This window comes from Culex quinquefasciatus, chromosome 3 (genome assembly GCF_015732765.1).
Source record: "Culex quinquefasciatus strain JHB chromosome 3, VPISU_Cqui_1.0_pri_paternal, whole genome shotgun sequence".
NCBI classification, from domain to species: Eukaryota; Metazoa; Arthropoda; class Insecta; order Diptera; family Culicidae; genus Culex; species Culex quinquefasciatus.
The window spans coordinates 139,942,442-139,968,823 of record NC_051863.1 but is presented as its reverse complement, the minus strand read 5'-3'; the positions used below and the strand labels follow the sequence as shown (position 1 = coordinate 139,968,823).

The 26,382-nt window shown below is 36.0% G+C and overlaps 1 protein-coding gene across 1 annotated transcript; it reads right to left on the bottom strand.

Annotated features, from left to right (window-relative positions):
* Positions 1-23,436, bottom strand: LOC6047939 (integrin alpha-PS3). The gene is made up of 7 exons (XM_038263642.1): positions 23,349-23,436; positions 18,876-19,231; positions 9,354-9,721; positions 8,541-9,290; positions 1,515-2,229; positions 138-1,449; positions 1-77 (listed from the first exon to the last, which is right to left on the bottom strand). Exons 2-7 carry the CDS (start codon positions 19,151-19,153, stop codon positions 30-32), a joined length of 3,471 nt encoding a protein of 1,156 aa, XP_038119570.1. The 5' UTR covers positions 19,154-19,231; positions 23,349-23,436; the 3' UTR covers positions 1-29.
* Positions 23,437-26,382: the final 2,946 nt, after the last annotated feature.

The following is a 26,382-nucleotide window of genomic DNA, read 5'->3' as shown; positions in this document are numbered from 1 at the left end:
TGTGAAAATTGGCGGCTCTGATCACGTGTTTACCGCTCATCATCCGTATCCGGCTGGTTTTGGTTCATCCGGACGCTCTGAAAAATATTTATTTATTAGAAATGCAAAAACTTGAGAATTCTGTGTTCAAAACCCACCTCCCGATGCAACTTCTCAAACTCCTCCTTCTTCGTCCGCTTGAAGAACCCTGCCCGGTACAGCCCGTACGAGATCAGCACCAGCAGCAGCAGCCCGCCGATCGTCGACACGATGTACACCCAGAGGGGGGTGCTTTCGATGGCGTACTTGTACACTACCGTAAAGGGGTTGTTCTTGGCGACGCTGAAGCCAACGCCTTCCTCGTCTTCCAGTTTGCGCAGTTCGGAGAGAATTTGTAGGGCCAGGATGTCCTCGCGCTCGAGGAAACTCTCGGCTACGGTGTCCAGATTCAGCTCGAACTGGAGGTCGATCAGGATCGGGACGTTGCCGGGTTTGAAGTTGGCGATTTGGACGCTCACTTCGGCACACTCGATGAACATTGGCGAGTCGCAGCTGAAGTAGAGCGTGCGGTTGGTTGGGAGGCCGTTGAGGATGTCCGGGTTGACGGTTGGGAGACTTCGACGGGGGCGGGAGTGCTGGGTGAGTTGGTTTGTGTACTTGTTGAAGTGAAGATCGCTGAAGGTTGGGGCGGATCGACGACGACGACGGGTTTGGTAGTTGGCGCTGTCGTCTGAAGACGGGTCCGAGTGAGATTGGCCGGATAGGAGGCCAAAGTCCATGCTGGCTTTGTACAGGTTGTCTACTTCTGGAGGTTGCGTCGAGTACTCGACCGGATTTGGGATCAGGATCACGTTGTTCTGCGTCCAGGTAAAGTCCAAGTTCTTGTAGTTGTAGTACCCGTTGATGTGGATGTCGTTGAAGCTGACGATCTTCAGCACATCCGCCGAACTTGGCTTGTGATAAACCAGTGGAACCTTCAACGCGAACGTCAAATCCCGCAGACTGCTCGGTCCATTGTTCATCACCTGAATCTGGTACGTCACGTTGATCTTACCGCTCTGTCGCTGCAAGTTGACCTCCGTGACCGATGACTTGCCAACCACTTCAATCTCGCTAAACTCTTGCAACTCCACGGTCGTCTCCAGCGCGTTATCCTCCTTGTTAGTCTCCTCACTCGTACTGAACACCTCAGCGTTGATCGAGAACGATTTTCCCTCCAACCGACTCATGTCCAACACCAGAATCATCTTAGTCAACGCGTACGTCTTGAGCGCGAGTCCGTTGTTGAGATCGCACATCAGGTTCAACCCGTCGTTGAGGTTTGTGAGCTTGCAATGCGACGGTAGCTTGGCCAGGGTTATCAAAGAGGGCAGCGTCACGTTCAGCTGAGGCAAGAAGGCGTTTTCACCCGTGTTGATCACGTCGTACTGGAGCGAAGCGGTGCGGGTGCTGCCGATGATGTAAGGAGAACTGCAAAAGGAATACGTAGAATAACTCAATCACGTATCAATACTTCATGTTATCCCACAACTTACCTGAGATCAACCCAAGCCGCCTTCAAATTCAACTCCGCAATGCACGTCTCCCCAGCGCATCCAGTCTTGAAAGAAATCTTCTCCGTGACCATACTTGGCACCGCAGGATCAGTCATGACGCAATGCTCGCAGAACTCACTGTTGGTCGGAATGTTACTGATCACCTTGTAGCTAAACTCGACCATAATCGGCTTGTAAATATCAGCGAACGATGGCTTAACCCGCACGTCAAACTCCTGACAAAAATCGTCGTAGTTGATCTTGCTAGTCCCACCGATCGAACTACTTCCGTCACTCAGCTGAGCCCTCCCATTTTGGTTGTCTACCTTTAGCGTGTACCCAAAGCTTACGTCGTGCTGGATGTTCGTAGCGGACTCGTACCGCCAGCAGGCCGTCAGCTGGAAGGCCGTTTCCTCCGGAGAAAGTTCCCGCTTGGAGGAACTCACCGTGCTGAAGACCCGCACCACCGGGTAGGTCTTGTACACGTACACCGCTTCTTCGTTCGGCGATCCAATCGCGAGATCGTGGTAACCGTTCCCGTCGATGTCTGCCCCGCGGGAGAGGGCGTGGCCGAACATGGGTTGGGCTGACGGGTTCATCAGGTCATTCGCGGGTGGGACCAGACGTTGGGAGGGTTTGGTGCGGAGACCCGAGGGTGAGCCGAGGTAGATGTAAACGGCACCGTTTTCCTCGAACGGGGCGCTGATGGCGATGTCTGTAAGGAGGGATGAAAAATTGTATGTAACTTTTAGTTTTTGCATACATTTTTATATTAAATTTGATGGCCACAAATGTAACGGCACAACCCTTTTTTGTTATTGTTGTAATTTCACCAATTTCACCAAGGTTGTTAACGATAAAATTTCTCAATGAACATGATTTTGAATCGGAAAACGGAATGCATTTTCGGATTCGTTGGACAATCTTCCACTAGGAGAAGGTTAAATAAGTTTGTAATTAAAAAAAATATGTGTTTTTTAAACACAATTTAAAAAAATCTCCAAATTTATAGGCAATTTCAGTGGAACAAATTTTATGTAAAATGTTAAATTTGTGATTCGTGCTTCGAATTCAGTATAAAATGTAACATTTATCGATAATTTTATAAACAAAACTAGTTTTCACAAATTTCAGGCAAAATTACGACTTTTTGATAATTTAACCTAAAATTTATATGTATTTTGTTAATAAGCTTATAAACTTAGTTAACTAAATATAAACATTGATTTTTTTTCTTAAAAACTATATCAGCTACTTCAGTAATGGTACATTAGACGTACAAATACAGTTTGAACATCTTAAATATGATTTTAACAAGAAAAACTATGACTATCAAAGTCACCCCGGAATTAAAACGAAGAATTAACGTAACTAACTAGAACAAAAAATTTCATTTTAAAATTTCGTGTTTTTTCTAACTTTGCAGGGTTATTTTTTAGAGTGTAACAATGTTCTACAAAGTTGTAGAGCAGACAATTACAAAAATTTTGATATATAGACATAAGGGGTTTGCTTATAAACATCACAAGTTATCGCGATTTTACGAAAAAAAGTTTTGAAAAAGTTACTTTTTGCGTTTCTCTTTGTTTCGTCGTCCGTGTCTGTCGCGGGTGACCATGAACGGCCATGATCAACGATGATCAACATTTTCAAAACTTTTTTACGTAAAATCGCAATAACTCGTGATGTTTACAAGCAAACCCCTTATGTCTATATATCAACATTTTTGTAATTGTCTGCTCTACAACTTTGTACAACATTGTTACACTCTAAAAATAACCCTGCAAAGTAAGAAAAAACACGAAATTTTAAAATGAAAAATTGTGTTCTAAATGAAAAAATACCCTTTTGGGTCAATGTAGATTCTAAAAGTACATTAAATTTCCCATAAAATGACATGTTCCAAAAAATTTACAGCCGAGTAACGGAAAATGGGAGATTTTTTAAAACTTTTTTAGTGTTTTTTTCGATGAAATATACGTTTTTTCGAAATTCTGAGTACACCATCAAATCGGGCGTCTAATTTTACATAAAAGTCCCTTTGACACCAAATTTCTATCTCATCACCGTTTCAGGCTGCAAATTATTGAAAAACACCTCTTTTTTCCCATGTTCAAAAATGGAAGGGATCGTACCGCCCTTCCGTCACGAGATATCAAAAAACGAACCTCGGATTTGTGATCAGGGACAAAAGTTACCCCTTAGGACAAAGTTTCACGCAAATCGAAGAGCGGTCGGGGTAACTGCTGTGTGAGTTGGCGGAGAATTACTCATTTGGAATTTTTGTGACATTCCGTTCTATAGTACCATCATCTGGGGCAAATCGGGACTTCAGTCTGAATAGGTTTTAGAGCACTTAAAAGCTTGAAATTTGGAAATCGATGCACTATTTTTGTTAATATGTATCTGTTCTATCCGAAACCAATCAAAAAATCTAATTATTGTGCAGTTACAAGGTTAAAACAGTGGCCTCAATCCGCCCCATGTGTCCCGATTTACCCCAGATGACGGTATTGAAAATAGTTTTTTTCGCGAAAAAAATATTTCGTCAATACTTCGATGTTATGAAAACTAAATGATTGCAAAACAACTGGGCAGGTGTAAAATGCATTTTTAAACATTGTTTCATTCAATTGACAATGCCATGGCTTGTAATTTTTTTTCCTAAAAAAATTAAGGACCGTCAAAACCCTTCAGACCCCCATCTTCTCTAAAATGCCACGTCATTTGTGGATGGCGTCAACATTTTCAGATCTTTAATAAAACAATGGCCGAAACAAAATTTAAGATTGGCCCTATATTTGCAGTGTTTAAGCAACTTTCGTGATGTTCAAAATAAACCATGTTGATGTTTTAAATAAACCAGCTGAATAAGAGAATTCGTCACATGAAATCATTCTTAATATAAATTGATGGTTGCTCTCATTTCTTTCACCACGTCAATGAAAGAGTATGATGTAAATTTTAAAGGGCAAAAACAATCTTTAATGTATCCTTACTAGGAAAAACGTCATGCATACACATTATGAGTCATTTTTAAATCATGATATCTAGAGCAAAATGTGAAAGGGGCGGTACGACATTGCTCTTTAAGGCCTTTCATTACACGTGTTTTAATGGGAAGAAAAGTCGTAAAAGCAATGTCATACCACCCCTTTCAAATGTTAATCCAGATATCTAGAGATTGTTTTTAAACGGTCCAATAAACAAAATGTACAATTTTTGCTTTTTGGGTGTTTTTGAAAGCGTCTCAAGTCAGGGGCATTCAAAAACATCTTATATTTTTTTATTGAACCGTCAGAGCCGTACCTTGGGTCCACGGCGCCCTTGGCGATGCATCAATTTGGCGCCCCTCCCAAATTTACAAGCAGTTTGATAAATTGATGTAAATTTTCAATTATCATACTTAAATAAGTTGTATGCAACGTTTAGTTGTTCGCAATTAAAAATGTTATGTTGTGCAGGTAAACAGTATTATTATTTCCTCAAATTTAATTTTAAAAGCAAAGCACAAAAGTCAACAAAATAAGTTACGTTGTTTGCAGATCACCCCTTAGGGGCCACGAACAAACGATATGGGCACTTTATATATAAATTTCAGCCCTCCTAAAAACTTGAAGCTCCTTACCTCCCTTCTAAAACTTCCACGTGTTTTGTAAATTCACCAAACCAATAAAATATTAAGGGAGCGTTCTTGCATTACGTAACAAAACATTTATATTTTTAGACCCCCTCCACCCCGTGGTAATACATTTCCAATACACTTTTTTTTGTATTTTTTGTATAAATCCTCGAACCCTCCCCCTTGATATTACGCCGTTACGTAATGCATGGACGTCCCGTTACATGGATAGAGGACGGGAGAGGGGGGTGGGGGGGTTTATCCTTCGTGATAATGGAATAACACAAAAAAATATTTTGAAAACGCTTTGGAAAACTTCGTAAATCGTACTGCTACTGTGAAAGCGGTATAGGGGGAGGGGGGGGGGGAGGGTCTAACATGGGCGGGCCAATCAATTCACATGTCCTTGTACTGTCTATTTATGTCTTATAATCATATCTTAACCTACAGTTGTTCAGCCTAACAAAAACTATGATTTATTTTGAAACCAAAATTTCGTGACGTTGCAACGCAACGAAAAACCCTGTTTTCCAAAATAGAGCGTTGCAACGTCACGAAATGTAAGTAGTAATGATTGCTTTCGATTTGTTGGCCAATTTTACACTAAAAATGGAAGAAGAATTCTGAATTTGCCGATTAACAGAGCAGAGTTAGTGGCGAAACATGAATTGGGTCAGGATTGAGAAAAAGTCACGCGTTGCAACGTCACGCTACACATTCCCCTATCAAAAATAGAATATTCGCTTAAAATAATGTTTCAACATTGTTTCATATAGGAAATTTAATGTACTTTTCGAATCTGTAATAACATATGTACCTTTTCTATGTATTTTTTGAGTTACAGCCAAAATACTGAAAAAAGAAAAGTCAAAGCGTTGCAACGTCACGGCGGAATGTGTCATATGATTATCAATGCAGAAAAAGGCATTTTAGAGTGTTTTGAGTTGTTTAGATTCTATTTCTGTTGAAATTTTCCAGTTTTATGAAAATATATATTTTTTGCCCCCTGATTTTTTAAAATTTTGAAGGGGGTTGGGGAGGGGCGACATTAACTTTGAAAAGGCCTAAAGATCATTCAAAATCCAGCGCATTTCATGATGAAACTTATTTTAATGATAACAATAAGAGCATTATTTTTGGTGATAAAAATTAAGATAAGAAATTTTTATTCATTTTGAGTGATTACGATCTTACAATACGATGCTGGAGAATATTTTTCATAATTTATTTTTTTAATTATGTTTTGCATTGATTTTAATTTTCATCGGATTTTTTTATAATTTTTAATTCGTTAATTTAAATTTTATATTCTGAAAAAAATTGCGCAAAACTTATCAAACGTTTTCAAACCTTGAAAAAATATTTTGTTTTGTTTTTATCTGAAAAAAAAAAGTTTGAATAGCTTTTCATTATCAAAGCATTTTAGACGATTTAAAAAGTAAACAACACCGGTTAAGCTAAAATTGAAAAAGTGATGTTCAGAACAGCTTGTGTACCCTGAAAAACATTTTTTTTTTGAAAAAATAATGTTGGTCTTATTGGAAAAAAATTACTGCAGTTTTTCTATTTCAAAACTTTAGTATTTTGAAAAAGCGTAGGAAAATTTCATTGCACGAAGATGATTATAAAAGGGTATATCGAGTTGAAAATATTTCAAATGCCTTTTTTAACTCGAGAATGTGAAAATTTCAAAAGAAAGGTATATGTTTTAATGTTAAAATAATTCCTATTTTAAAGAAGCTTGAAATATGACCAACTTTTTTCACAATTTGGCTTTCTATGTATTTTTTGAGTTACAGCCAAAATACTGAAAAAAGAAAAGTCAAAGCGTTGCAACGTCACGGCGGAATGTGTCATATGATTATCAATGCAGAAAAAGGCATTTTAGAGTGTTTTGAGTTGTTTAGATTCTATTTCTGTTGAAATTTTCCAGTTTTATGAAAATATATATTTTTTGCCCCCTGATTTTTTAAACCAATTTTGAAGGGGGGTTGGGGGAGGGGCGACATTAACTTTGAAAAGGCCTAAAGATCATTCAAAATCCAGCGCATTTCATGATGAAACTTATTTTAATGATAACAATAAGAGCATTATTTTTGGTGATAAAAATTAAGATAAGAAATTTTTATTCATTTTGAGTGATTACGATCTTACAATACGATGCTGGAGAATATTTTTCATAATTTATTTTTTTAATTATGTTTTGCATTGATTTTAATTTTCATCGGATTTTTTATAATTTTAATTCGTTAATTTAAATTTTATATTCTTAAAAAAATTGCGCAAAACTTATCAAACGTTTTCAAACCTTGAAAAAATATTTTGTTTTGTTTTTATCTGAAAAAAGTTTGAATAGCTTTTCATTATCAAAGCATTTTAGACGATTTAAAAGTAAACAACACCGGTTAAGCTAAAATTGAAAAAGTGATGTTCAGAACAGCTTGTGTACCTGAAAAACATTTTTTTTGAAAAAATAATGTTGGTCTTATTGGAAAAAAATTACTGCAGTTTTTCTATTTCAAAACTTTAGTATTTTGAAAAAGCGTAGGAAAATTTCATTGCACGAAGATGATTATAAAAGGGTATATCGAGTTGAAAATATTTCAAATGCCTTTTTTAACTCGAGAATGTGAAAATTTCAAAAGAAAGGTATATGTTTTAATGTTAAAATAATTCCTATTTTAAAGAAGCTTGAAATATGACCAACTTTTTTCACAATTTGGCTGATTGTGATTCACAGCCAAATTAACGTGAAAATAACATATAGTTAGACAATTTTTTAGTCTGGAAGGTATGACTTAAATTTCATTATACAATGGTCCAAACTTTAACGTGTATTTATTTTGAGAAGCTCTTCTAGAAATCCTCGAGCTTTCTGCCACTTGAGCGTCCCTTCTTTGTTCGGTAGAAATATTCATACAATTGATTTTGGCGCCCCTAATTCATTTGTTTTATATTTTAAACCAAATTATCTAGTTATTTGTAATTCTTCTCTATAAATTTGCGTCCTTTCCGTTTCAAATACTTAATAAGGATGTTATAGCTGACATGAAAATGTTGTACAATCATCAATTTCGGCGCCCCCCAAGGGCTAGCGCCCTTGGCGGTCGCCAACTGCGCCAACCCCTAGGTACGGCGCTGATTGAACCTTAAAAAAAACTGCAGATTTGTCGTTGATTTTTAAAATAAGCTATTTATGATATTATTACAAAACTATCGATAAATTGTGGAAGAAAAAAAAATCTCCACTTTCTAGCAGAAAGGTTTCATGCTGATTCATTTTGGTATTGTAACTAATTAAATTAAGGTTACAGAAGTGATGGCTGTTTTCATTAAATTGGTGACGCATTTTTATGATTTTAATTGTAATGACGGTGAAAAAATACAGAAATCAAAAAAGTTACCTGAATATCCATCCATGTTGACGTCTCCAATCTTGGCCATACTGATCCCGAACCGTCCCCCGTGTTCGTACTTGGTCGTCAAAATCTGCTGCAACTGGAAGCTCAACTTTCCCTCGTTCATGTACACATAAACCACTCCGTTCTCGTAGTCCGAGTTCCAGCTGTGCATCGGCGCCGAAATGGCCAAATCCGGCAGCCCGTCCCCGTTAAAGTCCTCCGTCAGCAGAGCATAGCCAAAGTACTCGCCCTGCTGCTGACCCGGGAAGGTGTACAGAATCTTAATCTGGGTCTCGTGGAACGAGTCCGCGTTGATGATGTCAAAGATGTACACCTCGCCCGTTTGCAGCTGCATCTGCGGTGCACTGGCCACGTACAGCAGCTTGGTGTTGTCCTGGAAGAAGCCCGAGCTGACGGCGTACCCAAAGTACGAGTCATCGTCCAGCTTGCTAAAGTACGGATTGGGCACATCGGTGACGTAGCTGATGATCTGCCGCTTGGGACGACCATCCGACGACGACGTCCCCGACTGCCAGGCCCAGTTTCGTTCGCCATCGCGCCGGCTGAGGCCGCCCATGTCTTCGTTGATCTGGCGCCGGTACCGGATGACCGTGCCGCGCCAATTGAACACACCTGGCGCCCCGATCAGAATCTCCTCGCCGTCGTCGGTCACGTGCACGGCCAGGCCCTGCTCGCCGTACATGTAGTTGTAGTACTGCACGTTGTGCTTCGGGTCGCGGTACAGCTGTTTGTCTGGGGGAAAATAAAATCATTTTGTTAGAATTTGGAACAGCTGCGTTCAATTACTCGACTAACCTTTAACTCTCAGCGGATAGATCGGCTTCACCGACTTGGGTTCCCCATTTTCAGTGCCATCCGTTACGTAGCAAATCCCGTGCAGCAGATAGTAGTCCACTAGTTCCGTGACGATCTTCGGTGCACAAACTACGAAACGATCCCCATCGGCCCCATGTCCGTCCATGGAGGCGCCCAGCATTTGAAAGTCCTTCTTTTCACTGCTGTACGCAAATGGTTCGTTCTCGTTGTTGGTGTTGCCCATCCGGTCCACGTAGTACGGCGCGCATTCGCCACTGTCATAGTGACACTTGTACAGGGCACCGGTTTCGTTAAGCTTGCGCTGCGAGGCCAGGTCGGATTGGGCTCGGGGTGCGCCAACGAGCACGCTGGCAGGGGAGGAGGGGGAAACGGGAATAAATATTGGTTAGTTTTTGTTTCAAAAGCTTACATATGAATATTGAACAAATAGTTTGCACAAAAAAGTTATGGCGATAGGATGTAATTTTTTTTAACGAAAATTCAAGGGCATGCTAATCCCTTGAAAATATTAGCTCGATTGTACGAAACTGAGCAGTTTTCTCAGAAAGGAGCATTTGAATAAAATTTTTTTTGTATTTTATATTTAAGCTGAACTTAGTAAGATTTTTTTTCAAAACCAAAGTGACCACAAATCATTTGGTCCATTAAAATCTTCATGCATTTTTGAATGCCTCAAAAATTAAAAAAAAATGTATTTCAAATGGTTTATTTTCTGATCAATTAAACGATGCAACGTTACAGGTGCCCATATGTTTTATGAACGAAAAATTCAGGAATCATAGTAACATTCCGATAAGCTATCCATTTTTTAATTACACTCTTCAAAGTTTTTTGTGTGTGCAAATTAACCATTTTTGATAAAAATCATTTTTGGATATATTTAAGATTACCTTCAGCAGGGGTAGAATTGGGTCTGGGGCGAGATTGGAAGATTGAATCACGACATTTTAAGACATTGCTACTGTAGTGGTGTTTAGTAAATCAATAAAAAATTAACATACAAGAGAATTCTACAAATAAACTTTAATTTATTGGGAAATGGCTGCATGTAAACAAGAAAAAATATGTGTTATTTACTGATTTTCCATGAATTGTAGGATTTTATAATCTATGTATATGTTTATCAAATCTTACATTTTTGAAAAATTAATGATAGCAAAACAGTTAAATTAGTGTAAAATGCATTTTAAAACACTTTTTCCATGGAAATGTTGAAAGTATGGCTTGTTATTTCAATATTTATATTTTTTTAACCCCTCCACCCCCTCGGACCCGGCCAGAGCCGAGGGACAACAACTTAGAAAAATATTTGCATCGGTCTAATGCTTTTTGAAGTGAGTGAGTGAGTGCTGTGGAGAAACCATGGGCGTCAGAGGGTAAAAAAATTAGGGGATAAAAACATTTTTCTTCAAAAATCTTTTTTTCATTCAAAATATTATTTTTTATGGATCGAAAACTGTTTTGAATCATTATTTTTTTTTTAGATATTTTTCAAAGATTCAGTCACCCTCCATCCCCTTCTCTTTTTTTTGAAAATCGAGCCAAAAATTCAGGTATCAAAACAATTATTTTTGCAAAAAACTTCAAAATTTAATGGAAGTAGAAATCTGATAAACAATTTTAAATGCATTTTCCTGCGTTGATAATAGAAATTTTTAAAACTAATGATACTGGAACTGGACCGGTGTAAAAAAATTAAATCCATTTTTCATTCAAATGTTGAATCCATAGGTTGTAATTTCAATTTTAATATTTCTTTATTTTTTTGTCTTCCTCTTTTCCTCGACTTTGGTCCAAGTTTTACATTGCACAGTGGTCCAGATCGCAAAATTAAGTGGAAAATAGATTTTCCGAAAAATGGTAAAGTTTTGAAGCTTTGGTGTCTTCTAGGGCGTCCAATTTTCCCGGGTTTTAAATTTCCCGGGAAACGGGAAAAATATTTTTGAAATCCCGGGAATTCCCGGGATCCCGGGAAATTTTTGTATCAGTAATAAAATCTATGTTTTCATTATATTTGTTATGTTTTCAAGCTTAAAATCATAGAATTAGCTTAATAATATTAATTGGCGATAATCTACACTTCAATCTAAACAAGGACGAAAGTTTTTAAATAGCCTAAAAGAAATTAAAAATTGATAAAAATCTATTTTGTTCTTTGTGGTGTTTTGGAATTTAAATCAACTACAATTTTCAATTCCAATATTTTATTTTTTTTCATTTACGATTCAAATTATATAAATCTTTATGAAAATATTTCTTTTATAATTTCTTATATGACATGAGTAAAACAGCTTTAAAAAAATCTGTTATATGTCTAAAAAACCAAAAACGACATCAAATAAAATGATACCAAAAATGAGAAATTTTAGATAAGTTTTGAATTCATTATTTTATAAAACATATTTTACAAATTAACTTCAAGTTACTACCGGCAACCGGAAAAATCGGGACTAAAGTCTGAAAAGGTACAGGAGATTTTAGAGCAATACATTTGGAGGTCGGTGTACTAACTGTTTTGTTCTGTTCCTGTTTTAACCGAAGTCATCCAAAATATTATGCACTTTTTTTTGCTTAAACAGCATTTGTCCTTATTTGCCCCAGATGCCGTTGTTTGATATTTTTTGCCAGTGTTTGATTAAAAATAATTTCACATGAGATTTTTTTTTTCAAATATAAAATCGTAAATATATCCATTCTATTAAAAAAAAACATTAAAAAGAAAAAAATAAAACGCTAGGCATTTTGCGGACCTGTTAACTAAAATTATAATAATTTTCCCTAATAAGCCAAATAAATGCTGATATTTGCCGAATACAAATTTTAATGCATTTTATCGATTACTTAGTGTTCAACTGTTCTTCTATTTCCCCAACCAAATCTGAATATCCAGACCATAATATGATTATTTTTTTCAATTTCGGGAATTCCCGGGACAAATTATGGAAAATCCCGGGATTCGGGAATTCCCGGTTTTGGAAAAATCCCGGGATTTTTGTCCCGGGAATTCCCGGGATGGACGCACTAGTGTCTTCAGAAGAGTTGTTGCATATGGAAAGGGGCAACTTTTGGTTTGGTTGGAAATTAGGGTGATTCACTATTAGGGTGATTTTGAAAATCTAACTGTTCAGGAATATTTTTGGATTTTTTTTGTCTTCTAGAAAGTTGTTGGGCTTGCCAATCCAAGCAACTTTGTCGAAGACACCGAAATTTTATCTCGTAATCTACGCCTTCTACGACCAAATTTATAGAAAGTATCTGTGCAAACCTTCCAAAATCAGTTTTTTGAACGTGGCAAGGGAGTACCCGACGCGATTGGTAGTGAGCAATGTATTCCTTATGGAGCGAACTGTAAAACTACCACTCGAATCGGGTATTCCATTCAGGGTTAAGTTTTAGAGAAAAATGATATTGGAGGCACTTTTAGAGCTCTAAAAAACAAACATTTTGATTATTTGAAAGGTCAATTTGGACTTAAGGGTCAAAAGTTACAGCTATTTTAATGTAAAAAAGATGCAAATTTAAAACTTAAGAGCGAGTCCACGAGCAAAGCATACCCATCTCGCATCGACCTCACCAATCTGCCTGAATTTTTCAGGGGTTGTTTGTACATATAAAACTAGCATCTGGCCAAAATATGAGCACTCTAGGTCAACGGGAAGTGGGGCAAATCGGGACACAAAGTTTAAAGGTTCAAAAACGTCAAAAAATCTTAAAAAGGCTATAACTTAGGCAAATTTCAATTTATTTTCAAAATTCAAAATGCATCTGAAAGGGCTTGAAAAATGCAAAAAATGCAGGGTAGAGCATCCCAATTGGTTAAATCTAAAGGGAGTTATTGGAATTTTAGTGAAAAAATAGCATAATTTTCAAACTCAAATAAAAAAGTGTTCCATCCAGATATCAACTCGGTTTGACCTGCAGCTTGTAGAGGACATTTGGGACTACCATCTGAGACTGAGAACGCTTTGGGTAAGGCAGTTTAACATATTAAATAGACACTTTTACTTTTAGTGAATTTTTTGGTTGTAAATTATTGCTCGGGGGACCCCTTAGATCCCATTTTCTGGTGATGATTTTATCATATTCGTGTTTCTGAGACAATTTTACAATAGAAACATGCTTAAAAATGTTTATTTTGATCCATTTTAACCCTTTACAAAATAAAAGTAAAAAAAAATCTTCGATTCACATTAATTGAAAATCAAGCTCGTTTCCAAGGATACTAGATGACACCAGAAAAAAGCAGGTTCTTAATTTTGTTTAACTTTTATTTTTTAAAGAGTTAAAATGGATCAAAATAAACATTTTTATGCATGTTTCTATTGTGAAATTGTCTCAGGAACACGAATATGATAAAATTATCACCAGAAAATGGGATCTAAGGGGTCCCCCGAGCAATAATTTACAACCAAAAAAATCACTAAAAGTAAAAGTGTCTATTTAATATGTTAAACTGCCTTACCCAAAGCGTTCTCAGTCTCAGATGGTAGTCCCAGATGTCCCCTACAAGCTGCAGGTTGAACCGAGTTGATATCTGGATGGAACACTTTTTTATTTGAGTTTGAAAATTGTGCTATTTTTTCACTAAAATGCCAATAACTCCCTTTAGATTTAACCAATTGGGATGCTCTACCCTGCATTTTGTTGCATTTTTCAAGCCCTTTCAGATGCATTTTGAATTTTGAAAATAAATTGAATTTTGCTTAAGTTATAGCCTTTTTAAGATTTTTGACATTTTTGAACCTTCAAACTTTGTGTCCCGATTTGCCCCACTTCCCGTTGACCTAGAGTGCTCATATTTTGGCCAGATGCTAGTTTTATATGTACAAACAACCCCTGAAAAATTCAGGCAGATTGGTGAGGTCCAAACGACGTCCCATACAAAGGGGTATGCCCTGTTCGTGGACTCGCTCTTAAATATCTCGAAAAGGCGCAAGCTAAATATTAAGCATCAAGTTGCATTTGAAAGAGGAGATCTAGCACTATAAATTTGGACGTAGAAGGTGAGATTACGAGATAAAATTTCGGTGTCTTCGACAAAGTTGCTTGGATTGGCAAGCCCAACAACTTTTTACAAGACAAAGAAATTCCCAAAAATATTCCTGAAAAGTTAGATTTTAAAATCACCCTAATAGTGAACCACTCTAATTTCCAACCAAACCAAAAGTTGCCCCTTTCCATTTGCAACAACTCTTCAGAAGACACCAAAGCTCCAAAACTTTACCATTTTTCGGAAAATCCCTTTTTCACTTAATTTTGCGATCTGGACCACTGTGCATTGGCTTCAATTTTTTTTTTGCAACGGCCTTAAAAACAACAGTTCGGAAAAACATTTGTTTCTAAGTTAATAGCTAAAAAATATCTTCAAAATTATAGGCATTTTAAGCAGAACAATTTTTTATTTTTGAAATTTTATGAATGCTACAATGATTGTTTTGATAACAAAAAAAAAACATATTTTTATGAAAACAAAAAAAAAACAATTTCAATGAAGTTTGATCAAACCAGAAACTTTTTATTGGCTTAAAAAAAACTCAAATTTATATGCATTTTATTACATGTCAATAAAGTAAGTTTATTAAAAAAGAATCATAAACTTTTGAAATGAAAAATTAAAAAAAAACTTTTCTAATGGTCAAAGTGTAACATAATTGATGCAATTTACACAACTTTCGACTGAAATTTTTAAGAAAAATTGTGACTAGCAATGTCAACCCCCGGTTTTCGGAATAATAATATCCAACGTAACTATTTTTTAAAACATAATATTAGACAAATAAATTAGAATCCTTTAAATTTCAGCCTTGGTTACGATACATAAAAAACACATTCTTTAGTTTTTGCAACAAATAAAAAACGGCATTTTGATTAAAGATTGCTTGTTAAATAAATCTTAAATTATGTTGAAGGAACGAAATCAATAAATTTTATTTATTTCTTTTCTTCAACTCATTGCTTTGTTTTATTAAACATGAAATCTTGTATGAAAATATCAACAACAATTTTAGATAGTCTTATTATAATTAGAGTCTTGTAGAGGATGAAAACTTTAATAAAAATAACTATGTTGAGATCAGGGATGGAATAATCGCAAAAAAATAAATTTCGCTAGCGAACTTTCTTCACCCGCGAAAGAGAGAGGAGACAAATAAATCAGCTGATGATTTTTTGTGAATTTCCTTGTCAGCACCACTTTAATATTTATTTCACTATGTTTACACACGTCGCCCATCTACAAAATGTGGCAAGTCATTTTTCTACGTGTGACGTTGAACTTGCAGGTGTAGTAGTGAATGAGATTTTCCGCCGAATAATCAAGATGATGATTTTTTTAGATTTCTTTTACCGATCTTTCGTGCACGAGAGAGGAGAGTCATGCTCCCTTCGGATTTTTTCTCTTGATGAACGTCCAATGACTTTCTTTTGATGATGATTATTCCATCGCTGGTTGGGATTGAAAATACTTCAATTGATCATTGATTGGTACAACATTTGTATATTCTTTTTTAAATAGGGGAGAGTGGGGAGACTTGATCCCCTTTTTTTGTATCGCACATAACTCTGTCAATTTATCACAAAACTATAAACTTTTTCCATGAATTGAAAGCTTAAACATTCATCTATGTTTGGCTTATAAGGGTATTTCATCAGATGAAATCTTCGAATCATGCCAAGCGTTTTAAAAAAATATTTTAAACCGGCATTTTAAAAATGTTAGGGGTAACTTGATCCCCTTTTCAACATTTTGAAGAAAACTTAAGCAAAATGTTTCTTATTCATCCAAACTTTTAATTTTCTGTAATTTACAGCAATTTCACATAAAACATGCACGTTTGTGTTCAAAATATAACAAGTTTAGCATGTAAAATATTTGAAAACTTAAAATATTATTTTTTAGACCAAAATTGGGCATGTTTACAAAAGCTGGAAATTTTTGTTTACAAAACTTTTGAAAAAAGTTTCAAACTGCAGTAAGTTATGTACAACTATACTAAAGGAAACTATGTATGAAAACCCAGCCCAGTTAATTAATCTTGAGGCTGATTCCAGTGACTGTAAAAATGCAGGGATCAAGTCTCCCTAAACGCACTTTTTTAAACAATTGATTGTTAAAATAGTATGACGATAAATTTAACATCAAATGCGTAAGGGTTTTGGAGTTGATAAGTTTATCAAACAATTCATGTATAAAAAATATTTTTTTGAATAATTTTTGAGTGTTTTCTATACATACTAAAAACAAAGAAAAAAGATCTCTTGGAAGTTTTTGGCAGCTCGTTTTAGAAAAATGTGTGTAACTCAATCTTAACATTTTTTAATTTTTTTCTTTGTTTTCTACAATGAGTTTTAGTTAATTTCGCACAACTTTCTAGAACAAAGCTAATTGTTTTACCCACATGCTGACGAGATACAGGCTTGGGATCAAGTGTCCCCGGGGATCAAGTCTCCTCACTCTCCCCTACTAAGCCGAGCCAAATAGTTGAGCCTTCTTTTTTTAATTTTAGTTAATTTTCAATTTGTAGATGATCTGATTCTTTTCCATGAATTCAAATTTATACTCTACGTAATAGTTTCTATGTTTTGTGATTGTATATAAGTCAAGACATATTTTTATTAATAATTTATCGTGATTTTTTGCAGTTCAGTCATCAACATTCAGATGACTTTATTGGTTTACCGGTTGGAGTTCCCTGGGGGCACAAAAGGGTCCCGAAAGGCTATAACGTCACTTCGCACTTATTGATTTTGCGTTAATCCTGCTAACTAACTATCATTGAATAAACTTAACAAAACCAGATTGTTTGAGTTTTCATTAAAATTCTCCAAAATCACTTAAGAAAATTAAAATACAACATAAAAACAATTCTCCCAAAAATTCACAGTTCATTCACACTCATATCTGGTCAGTTCTCGGCCAGCTGACCAGCCAGCAATCACGAACTTCTTCCCTCTTATCTATTCTGTCCAAGACAAAGCCCGCGGTAAGTAGGAAGTGCAGAAAATAAACTGCATGATATATTGCGCATTTTGCACTTTACTAGAGTCTTGCGCAATTATTTTCATCACAGTATTTTTTCATCACAGTGATTTTTCTTCACAGTGATGACGAAGATATCCGTTGCTATGGCAGGCTGTTTATTTTTTTATTTTTGGAAGTTCAGAAAGCTCGTCCAGCCAAGAGAAAGTGTTTCGGACCGTCTAAGTAATTAAAGGGTCAACGAATTGTTCCGACTGTGGAATCGTGGTCTTCGGTGCCGGGATGCAGCGGTGTTGCGCCGGCATCTTGGCCTACGGTGGATCTTTGCAGTCAAAAAACGGCTGATGGCAGTTGTTGCTGCTTCGGGCAGGATTCCGCTGCCGGATGTCGATCGGGCATAGCTGGATTTCCGCGCGGCTAGGCGTCTTCCCTCAGTGACGGTATCGGCCAACCCAGCACCTGGCTGATCCGGTTGAACCGAGAGGGGAACTTCCTTAACGATGATGGCGCGTTCCGCGCCAGAGTCGAAGATGGTCCTTGACGTTCGATGCAGGCAATGACCACTGCGCACTCACAGGCCTGGACCGACCAAAAACCGTGGGTTGCAGAGGTCCTGCGGATTAATTACTTCCGCCGGGACACTTTCTCTTCCATAATGCAGAGCGTGACCAGTACGAAAACGGTCACGGTCACACTCTACTAACCACACGGACGCCTGAATGGCAAAAGACTCCGATCTTTGGAATCGGCGATAAAATTCCACATCTCTCTCCTAATCTATCCAGAGGGAAACTCCACCATTTTCAATCTTACCCATTTTTGATGCAGTCTCGAAGCAGCGCTGTCGAGCCTGTCTTAATTGCAGCGGTACGCAAATCCCTTCGCTGCTAGTGTAGGGTGTAATGTTGTATGATGAGGAATTAAGTTAAAAAGTAAAGGTTCATTCAAGAACTGTGACCAACGGTTACAAGATGGCCGATATAATTATGCCCTCGAGCTCATTAGAAAAAATAATCCGTAAAAAAACCAAAAGTGTCAACTACAAGAATCGATCCAAGAACCTTTAACAGACCATCTTAATGACTTAACTACCTCGGCCATCACAGCTCGATGACTAGATTGTGGTCAGAAGTCGATGTATTGCACTTGTTTTGTTTTGATGGTGTGATGAAAATTCAGTTTTCCAACTGTGATGAAAATTATCCCGCAGCACTCTAAAGCGGTGCAAAGTGCGCAAAGTTGACAGTTCTCAGTCCTGCAAAGCAGTGTGATGAAAAAAACTAGGCCTAGCACGATTGACACAAAACTCTAGAAATTGCTGCAAGGCGCAATAGATATCAACCCTCCAGCAATGCATTCGATGCAACTCTTGGGCGTGCACTTTTTCCCCAAGATAACAACCACACATTACGCACATCCTGAACTGGCTAAAAAAACAACCTCAACTCAACTGTTTGCCCAGAACTTGCTCACCACTTAGCGTGGCCTATGGATGAATCAAGTTGTTGATTGGTGGTACTCACCCTCCAGGCCTTAGGTTGAGCGCGAACCCAAAATATGACGAACGCACCTTTTCCCGGAACGTTTGCAGGGTGGGTTCTTTGAACACATGATTTGGCTGGGGCGACAGATTAAAGCCGCCGGCTAGCTGGACGACGACTAACAGCACTAATATCACAGACAAGGTGGCAGTTGACGGCTTCATTGGCGATGGCGATGACGGCAGGTGGTGTTTGCTTTGGATTTCACTTTTTAACACTCTGGATTGTGCGGCTACTGATGATGGCTTGAATGACTTCATTTTGAAACGGCACTTTTCTGTTTGGTTGCGTCGTAGCTAAGAACTTACATTGCTGACGAAACCTTAAAGGGTTAGGATCTGGAAGAGTTGAGGAAGTGGAGAAAAGACACGTTTAGTTTCACATCAATCACCGACTAACTGTCTCAAAGTTGTGGAAGAAGTTGTGTGGATCAGTCTTTCAGTAGAACATCGGAACAAAGCTGAACGACGCTACGAGATGAATCACTCACTACCCTAACTCTATACTCTGTGGCTGTGGCTGTGAGATATCGCTCGTAAGAGTAACTCTAGGAGATTAATTGTCTCTTTTCAGGTGAAATACCTACATAATCTGTCAGTTGAGTTGTGGTTTGGACGTTTGGACAGGTGGTTATATGGATTCCGGCATTGTTTGCTAGCAGTGATAATTATTATATTTTACTTTTTTTGTGCAATCTTGATAACTGGGATTTTTAACGAAAATTCTTTGGATTGGATTATTTTGATTGTTCCCCTAAAATATATCTTTCATTATTAACTTTACTTTTTCATGCTTATTTTCAATCTTTTTTTTTAAAGATTTATCAATTTATTGTTGAAGTGTATCCAGAATATGACTATCATTTATTGAAATCTTTAAGAGAAATTTCCATATCTTCAAATCTTCAAATCTTCAAATCGTCAAATCTTCAAATCTTCAAATCTTCAAATCTTCAAATCTTCAAATCTTTAAATCTTCAAATCTTCAAATCTTCAAATCATCAAATCTTCAAATCTTCAAATCTTCAAATCTTCAAATCTTCAAATCTTCAAATCTTCAAATCTTCAAATCTTCAAATCTTCAAATCTTCAAATCTTTAAATCTTCAAATCTTCAAATCTTTAAATCTTTAAATCTACAAATCTTCAAATCTTCAAATCTTCAAATCTTCAAATCTTCAAATCTTCAAATCTTCAAATCTACAAATCTTCAAATCTTCAAATCTTCAAATCTTCAAATCTTCAAATCTTCAAATCTTCAAATCTTCAAATCTTCAAATCTTCAAATCTTCAAATCTTCAAATCTTCAAATCTTCAAGTCTTCAAATCTTCAAATCTTCAAATCTTCAAATCTTCAAATCTTCAAATCTTCAAATCTTCAAATCTTCAAATCTTCAAATCTTCAAATCTTCAAATCTTCAAATCTTCAAATCTTCAAATCTTCAAATCTTCAAATCTTCAAATCTTCAAATCTTCAAATCTTCAAATCTTCAAATCTTCAAATCTTCAAATCTTCAAATCTTCAAATCTTCAAATCTGCAAATCTTCAAATCTTCAAATCTTCAAATCTTCAAATCTTCAAATCTTCAAATCTTCAAATCTTCAAATCTTCAAATCTTCAAATCTTCAAATCTTCAAATCTTCAAATCTTCAAATCTTCAAATCTTCAAATCTTCATTTTAATTATCGAGCAATTCTCTACGAAATCGGTCTTTATTTAATTTTATTTTTTGTATTTTTTAATCCAGCTGAAACTTTTTTGGTTCCTTCGGTATGCCCAAAGAAGCCATTTTGCATCATTAGTTTGTCCTTATAATTTTCCATACAAATTTGGCAGCCGTCCATACAAAAATGATGTATGAAAATTCAAAAATCTGTATCCAATGAAAATTTTTTTTGATCGATTTGGTGTCTTCGGCAAAGTTGTAGGTATGGATAAGGACTACACTGAAAAATGTGATACACGGTAAAAAAATTGGTGATTTTTTATTTAACTTTTTGTCACTAAAACTTGATTTGCATAAAACATTATTTTTATTTTTTTATGTGTTTGGGGACATCAAATGCCAACTTTTCAGTAATTTCCAGGTTGTGCAAAAAATCTTTGACAGAGTTATGAATTTTTGAATCAATACTGATTTTTTCAAAAAATCGAAATATTGGTCGTAAAAAAAATTTAACTTCATTTTTCGATGTAAAATCAAATTTGCAATCAAAAAGTACTCTAGTGAAATTTTGATAAAGTGCACCGTTTTCAAATTAAAGCCATTTTTAGGTAACTTTTTTGAAAATAGTCGCAGTTTTTCATGTTTTTAAATTTGTGCACGTGTTTTCCCACTTTTGAAAAAAATATTTTTGAAAAGCTGACAAAATTCTCTATATTTTGCTTTATTGAACTTTGTTGATACGACCCAATGTTGCTGAGGTATTGCCATCTAAAGGTTTAAAAACAGGAAAATTGTTGTTTTCTAAGTCTCACCCAAACAAACCACGATTTTCTAACATCGATATCTCAGCAGCTAATGGTACGGTTTACAATGTTAAAATATGAAACATTCGTGAAATTCCGATCTCTTCGAAAACAATATTTTCAAAAATTTTAATCAAGACTAACATTTTAAAAGGGCCTAACATTTAATATTATTTCCCTAAATGTTAGTGTTGATTTAAAAAACAATTAAGGGTGCACAGCAACGAAGGAAGTTGTTGTCTTCTTATACCAAAATTGTCAAACTTACGGACCCAATCCTGCAACTACGGGATTGTAAAATTAATGAAACTTTGTTGTAAATTACTTGGTGGACAGTACTTTAGGGGATGAATAAAAAAATATTTCGATAGTACCCGTAGTTTTGAAGATACTAAAATATCTGTAACAAAAATCTGGGTGCAAAAGCTCTAGTTGATGGGCACCGTTAAAAAAAATTAAAAAAAATTGTTCTATTGCAAATCAAGTTTTAGTTACAAAAAGTTAAATTAAAAATTATGAAATTTTTTAAACCATGTATCATTTTTTTTAGTGTAGTCATTATCCATACCTACAACTTTGTTGAAGACACCAAATCGATCAAAAAAAATCTTCAAAAGATACAGATTTTTGAATTTTGACACATTATTTTTGTATGGACAGCTGCCATATTTGTATGGAAAATTTTATGGACAAACTAATGGTGCAAAATTACTTATTTGGGCATACCGAAGGAACTGAAAAAGTTTCATCCGGATTTAAAAGTACATAAATAATCGAAGACCGAAATCTGAGAGAATTGCTCAATTTTCTTTGAAAATTTCCCATTTTTGTATACTCAAACCTTTAAATTTTGAAATAGTATAGGAAAACAATGGAACATGTTTGTTGATTTCATAATTTTCGTATTTTTGTATGATTTCAAGTCTTAATAATACCGATTTTTGGGGAACGGTCTTCTGGACATAAAATAGAACATAGTTTGACATCAAATTGATTAAATTTAAATTGCTGACTCATAAAATTTTAACAAAAATACAAGTTTACACAACTTTTGGTTTTTTTTATTAGGGCTGCGAATTCGAGTTGTTTTTGAAGCGACTTCGACTCGGACTGCTATTGGTACCAGGCGGCACCTCCCGGATTCTGAAAATTTAGAGATTCGGACCGTAATTCCAACAACAACTCCTTACTCCGGGTTCTGAAGATTTAACGACTCCAGTTACTTAGAGTTTGCTGACTCTAATTACGAATTCGACTTCTGTTCTCTAAAAAGACTCGACGCTACCCGACTCTGACTCTGACTCCAACTCCACAGCTCTGCTTTTTACATCCTTAAACTAAACAACTTCCATTACTCTGTCAATCGCCAAACCTGTCCCATGGCCATACGCTTGACCCACAAAACTGTCAACGCCACTCGCGTAACGAATGATCGATTGCGCAACCATATCACAAACAATCCATTATCTTTGTCCGTCTCGAGGATCAGATCTTGAGACGTTGTCGTCACCGTCACACACTCCTGTAATTGCAGATATTTCCTGCTTTCTTCTTAGTATCATGGTCACCATTCACAGCAGCTGAAGATCAGACACGAATGAATCACAAACTCGTAACCACTGCCGTTCCTGAATTTAGCCATTTTTTTTGACGGGTTGAACGATTTTTTGCAAGGTAAGGTATTCACGATGAGTCACACGAGCTGTCTGCAGATCTTGCGATCAATTTCGGCTTTGCAGGGATTTCGGTTACGCAAATCTACATTCACAACGTGCTTGCAATTCAATTTGACACAAATCACTCTGATGGCTCAATAACCGATCGTATTTGCACAAAAATAAATGTTTTCAAGCCACACCTAAAAACATAACCAAAACTCAATTGACACCTTTGCCAAACTGCAGTACTAACAGATCGCTTATCACACCACAACTTCTTCTTCTTCTTAATCACTCTGCACTGCTACTGATAAGAGGCGGCACCTTACCCAGATAAACACGACTTCACACCAAAAGGCTGTCCCAATATCTCCCGAACTGCTTGGGAAAGATAAGCTAACGGACTCAACTCTTTCGTTAGTTTCGAAAAAACGTCCACGCGCGCCGGCGGTTAAGGCTCAACTGGTTCTGGTGGTTGTCTGCTGAAGCGATACAATGCGACGCGATTGTGAATGACCGCAACGCGAATGAATTTTGAGAGACGAGAGAGAAAATGAGTGCGAGATATGATAAAACTATGAATGAAGCATTTGAGCTGTGTTTAGTCATAGCACGTGCTTGATTTAGGAGGAGAGTCGTGTTTTGGGTTGGAAAGTTGTTTGTTTTGATGCTAAACAATACAGATTAACACCTTTAGGTTACGTTTTGTAATAGTACATATCGACCGTTTAAGTGTTAAAAGAGACACGCTCTAAATGTGATGATCAGCTTCACAGACAGAATTCTTATCCTTTATAATAGTAGTGTTATTTACATATTAGTATTCTGAAAACTGCGAGAATCGATATTTAAATTAATTTTGATAAATTGGCTCAATTCTGAGGACAGATTAAGATTTAGTGGGCAAGTTTAGGATTACGTTAGGGTGGTCTCATACACTTTTCCCTTGAAAATTGTAATTGCATTTTTTCAACCTTTAAATGGCTGTAACTTTTGACCCTTAGGTAAACATTTTTTTTAAACCGAAAATGTTTCTTATTTAGAAATCTCAAAGTGCCCCTAAAATCACTGCTCAATGATTTTTTTTTTAAATTTTGGTGTCTTCGCATGAATCGAAAAATATTCCTTCAAAGTATGAATTTTAAAAAACACTCTGATTAAAAATAAAAATTACTATGATGACACACCCTGAAAATGGCTGACAGTGCGACAACTGGCCAAAGGAATATCAGTTCGCGTTTGACACACGTGCATGCCCGAGTACCGTAGACAATTGTTTTTATAACTTGGGACTCCGGCAACCAAATTCAACAAAACTTCAGGACAATGCACAGAATGGCTAACCAAACAAAACGTGTTTGTTTACATTGCGTGCTTTAGTTTTGTTTATTCAAGATCGAACATTAAAACACGTTTCATTCGGAACGTCAAGAACGTCAAACGGTATACTGACGTTATACAGTGAGCCAAGAAAAAATAAGCCCCTGCTCCAAAAGCGAAAAACCGTTTTTGGGTTATTTCAAGCTTCTGTGTAAATTTTGAGCGAAATTGTTTCACGGCGTGTTTTCTAGAACAAACTTTTCAGGAAAAAATAGTCATCGCTACTTTTAAATGTGTCTTATAGGAAATTTTCTCAGCTTTCCAATGCTTCGAAATGTTGAAGGGGGAATGTTTCAAGGGGGAAATTTCTGAGATATCTCTATTTTAAGTTTTTTGGTTTTAAATTCCTTAATTATTTATTGGAAACTTTATACTAACAGTTAAGAATACTTTACTTATCGAAAGAAGTGTTTCATGTGTTACTTACTCATCAAAATGTGCAATTTAAAACATGAAACAACTTTGTAGAAGGTTTCAAACCGCTTAACATTTTGAAAGTTATGTTTTAACTGAGTTTTTAAATATATGGGAGTTATTCAAAAATTAAAATCATAAAACCGCGTTGAATTTTTGTTTTACAGGAATTATTAGTTTTTACATATTTTTTGTGTACATTTGATATTTCCTTAAGCAAACATTAACAAGGAACAAAAATACAAATATGATTTAAAATCGAAAATGTACTACATATTACTGTTGCAAGCTTCAAAAGTCATATTTTCATGAGTATAAAATAAAGATAAAATTTTATTAAATGTTTTCTGTTGAAAATGCACTTATTAGTAGCAATTAAACTCGAGTCTTCCAAATCAGAATGCTGAAAACACCGCTATATTTTTTTTGTTTGAGCAAAAATTAAATATTATTTTAACAAAAAAATCAAACTATTCCAAACTATTTGAACAAAAATCAAGAATTTTTTTTAAGATTAGGTTGAAGATGAGAGTTTTATAAACTTCTATGATGTTGGTAATTCCTTGATCATTTAATGCAAAAAAACTAAAACAATCATTTCATACTAATAAAAATTATTTCTCCTTAAGCTTGCAACAGTAGTTTACAGTTTAATTTCGAGTATTAAACATGTTTTGTATCCAAGCGTTAATGTTTGATTAAGGAAATATGATATTTATTCATAGAAACTTGTAATACCCTATCAATCTCAAATCTGTAAAAATTTTGGTTGTAGCAGCTAATTCCAAGCTGAATCAGTGCAGACCGGTGTAATTTGTACACAAAAATTATGTAATAATCTATTTGTTCTTGTAAAAATAATATTTTAATGCGGTTTTATGATTTTAATTTCTGAATAAATCCAACATATTAAAAAATTCGGTTAAAACTTCATTTGTTTAGCGGTTTGCAACCTTCTACAAAGTTGTTTCTTGTCTTATTTTGCACATTTTGATAAGCAAATGACACTTTAGACACATCATTTGATAAGTTCTCTGAACTGTTAGTTAGGGTGGTCCAAATCCGGACTTTTTTGGGGCTACCCCCTGAAATCAAAGATTGACCCATCACTAGGCTAAATTCCAAATTTGAGCTCATTCTGACCACGGGAACCCCTCCCTCCAATCGCTTAAAGTTTGTATGGGAAAAATCGTCTAAATGTATGGAGAAAAGCAACTGTATTACTTTTTTACCTGTGGAAGGCGCCATAATTATCCGATTCTTACCATTTCTCAAATGTAGAACCTTCATTAAATTTAGAACAACTTTCCCGGAGACACCATATTTTTAGGATTTTTTCCCGTGAAGTTATTAGCGCCCAAAACTGACCATTTTTGCGCGGCCAGCTGTAAGGGGCTACCTAACAACGATGTTTATTTCCAATTCGTACACGCACGTGCTCTCTCTCAGGTTCAAATTCTCTCACGAGCTTGCTCGCCTGCCTGCCTGCCTGTTTACCAACAAGCGCGCGCTGTTTCTCTGCTTGGACTTTTGTCGTCGTCGTCGTTTTCGTTTGCTATCCGCTGCGCT